The 1,082-nt window shown below is 38.0% G+C and overlaps 1 protein-coding gene across 1 annotated transcript in view; it reads left to right on the top strand.

The window, feature by feature from the left end:
* Positions 1 to 413: 413 nt before the first annotated feature.
* Positions 414 to 1,082, top strand: part of CSUI_008793 (uncharacterized protein) — a gene marked incomplete at both ends in the record, with an annotated part of 1,175 nt that continues 506 nt past the window's right edge. Inside the window, one exon of the mRNA XM_068068918.1 lies at positions 414 to 485. Within this exon, the coding sequence (XP_067919107.1) occupies positions 414 to 485 (72 nt within the window). The remainder of the gene's footprint in view (positions 486 to 1,082) is intronic.

The raw sequence follows: 1,082 nt of genomic DNA, 5'->3' as shown, positions 1-1,082 counted from the left end.
TCTATCTATCTATCTATCTATCTATCTTTAATCTATCTATCTATCTATCTTTAATCTATCTTTAATCTATCTATCTATCTTTAATCTATCTATCTATCTATCTTTAATCTATCTATCTATCCCTGCATGCACGTCGGTCTAGGCGTGTAGTACTATGTGTATCTGAATCTGTGTTTCATGAATAGGTGAATAAGGGGCGTACATTCTTCGTGTGTATATCGGTTGAGTTACGGATGATCTCCATGATGACAGAGAGATACATAGAGAGATAGATGGATCAATCAGTCCTACATACATAGATAAGTCAAATGTAGATAGATAAACATAGAGATCTAGATAGATCATGCCTCCTCTTCCCCGACATGTCTTAGGTGTTTGAGTGAGTATTGTTATTTCTCTGCTTTCTTTTGTAGGAGGTCCAGCAGTTAGCTAAAGGCGCCACAGTCGATCTCGTCGAACTGCAGAACCAAATCGGAGACGTTCAGGTAGGTAGGCCTCCTCATCAAAGGTCCTTCACATCTATCGCTTCTTCTCTCTTTCCTTGTCTTTCTTCTTCTCTCTATCTCTCTCATGTTCTGTGTATCTGTCATCATCTTCTATATGTCTGTTCACTATATCCAACCTTATATATCTGGTAGGTAGGTGTCTATATATCTGTATCTATATATCTATCTATATATCTATCTATCTGTATATGTGCATATGTGTCTATCCCACCTACAGAAGAGGCGTGGTGGAGAGAGCGGTGTTTTTCTACCCACCGCAGCAACAACATATCTACCTTTTCTTTCTTTCTTTCTTGCTTTCTCACTCTTTCTTTCTTTCTTTCTTTTTTCTCCTTGATGGCCTGGTGTTTTCTTCACCTCTTTCTTCAGTTTTCTTTTCTCTCGTGTTTATTCCCCAGGCAAATGTCAAAAGAGAGGAAAGGCGTGTCAGAAAGGAGAAGAAACAACGATGAGAAGAGAGAGATAAGAAGAATAATAGTGACGGGGCTTCTCTTACGTATATCGACTCAAAAAACACACAAGCGGTACATCTCTCTCTCTATATATATATCACATATTAAACATAGATAGATAGAT

This window comes from Cystoisospora suis (genome assembly GCF_002600585.1).
Source record: "Cystoisospora suis strain Wien I chromosome Unknown contig_5035, whole genome shotgun sequence".
In the NCBI taxonomy this organism is placed as follows: Eukaryota; Apicomplexa; class Conoidasida; order Eucoccidiorida; family Sarcocystidae; genus Cystoisospora; species Cystoisospora suis.
The sequence above is the reverse complement of the archived record's forward strand: the minus strand, read 5'-3'. Positions and strand labels throughout refer to the sequence as shown.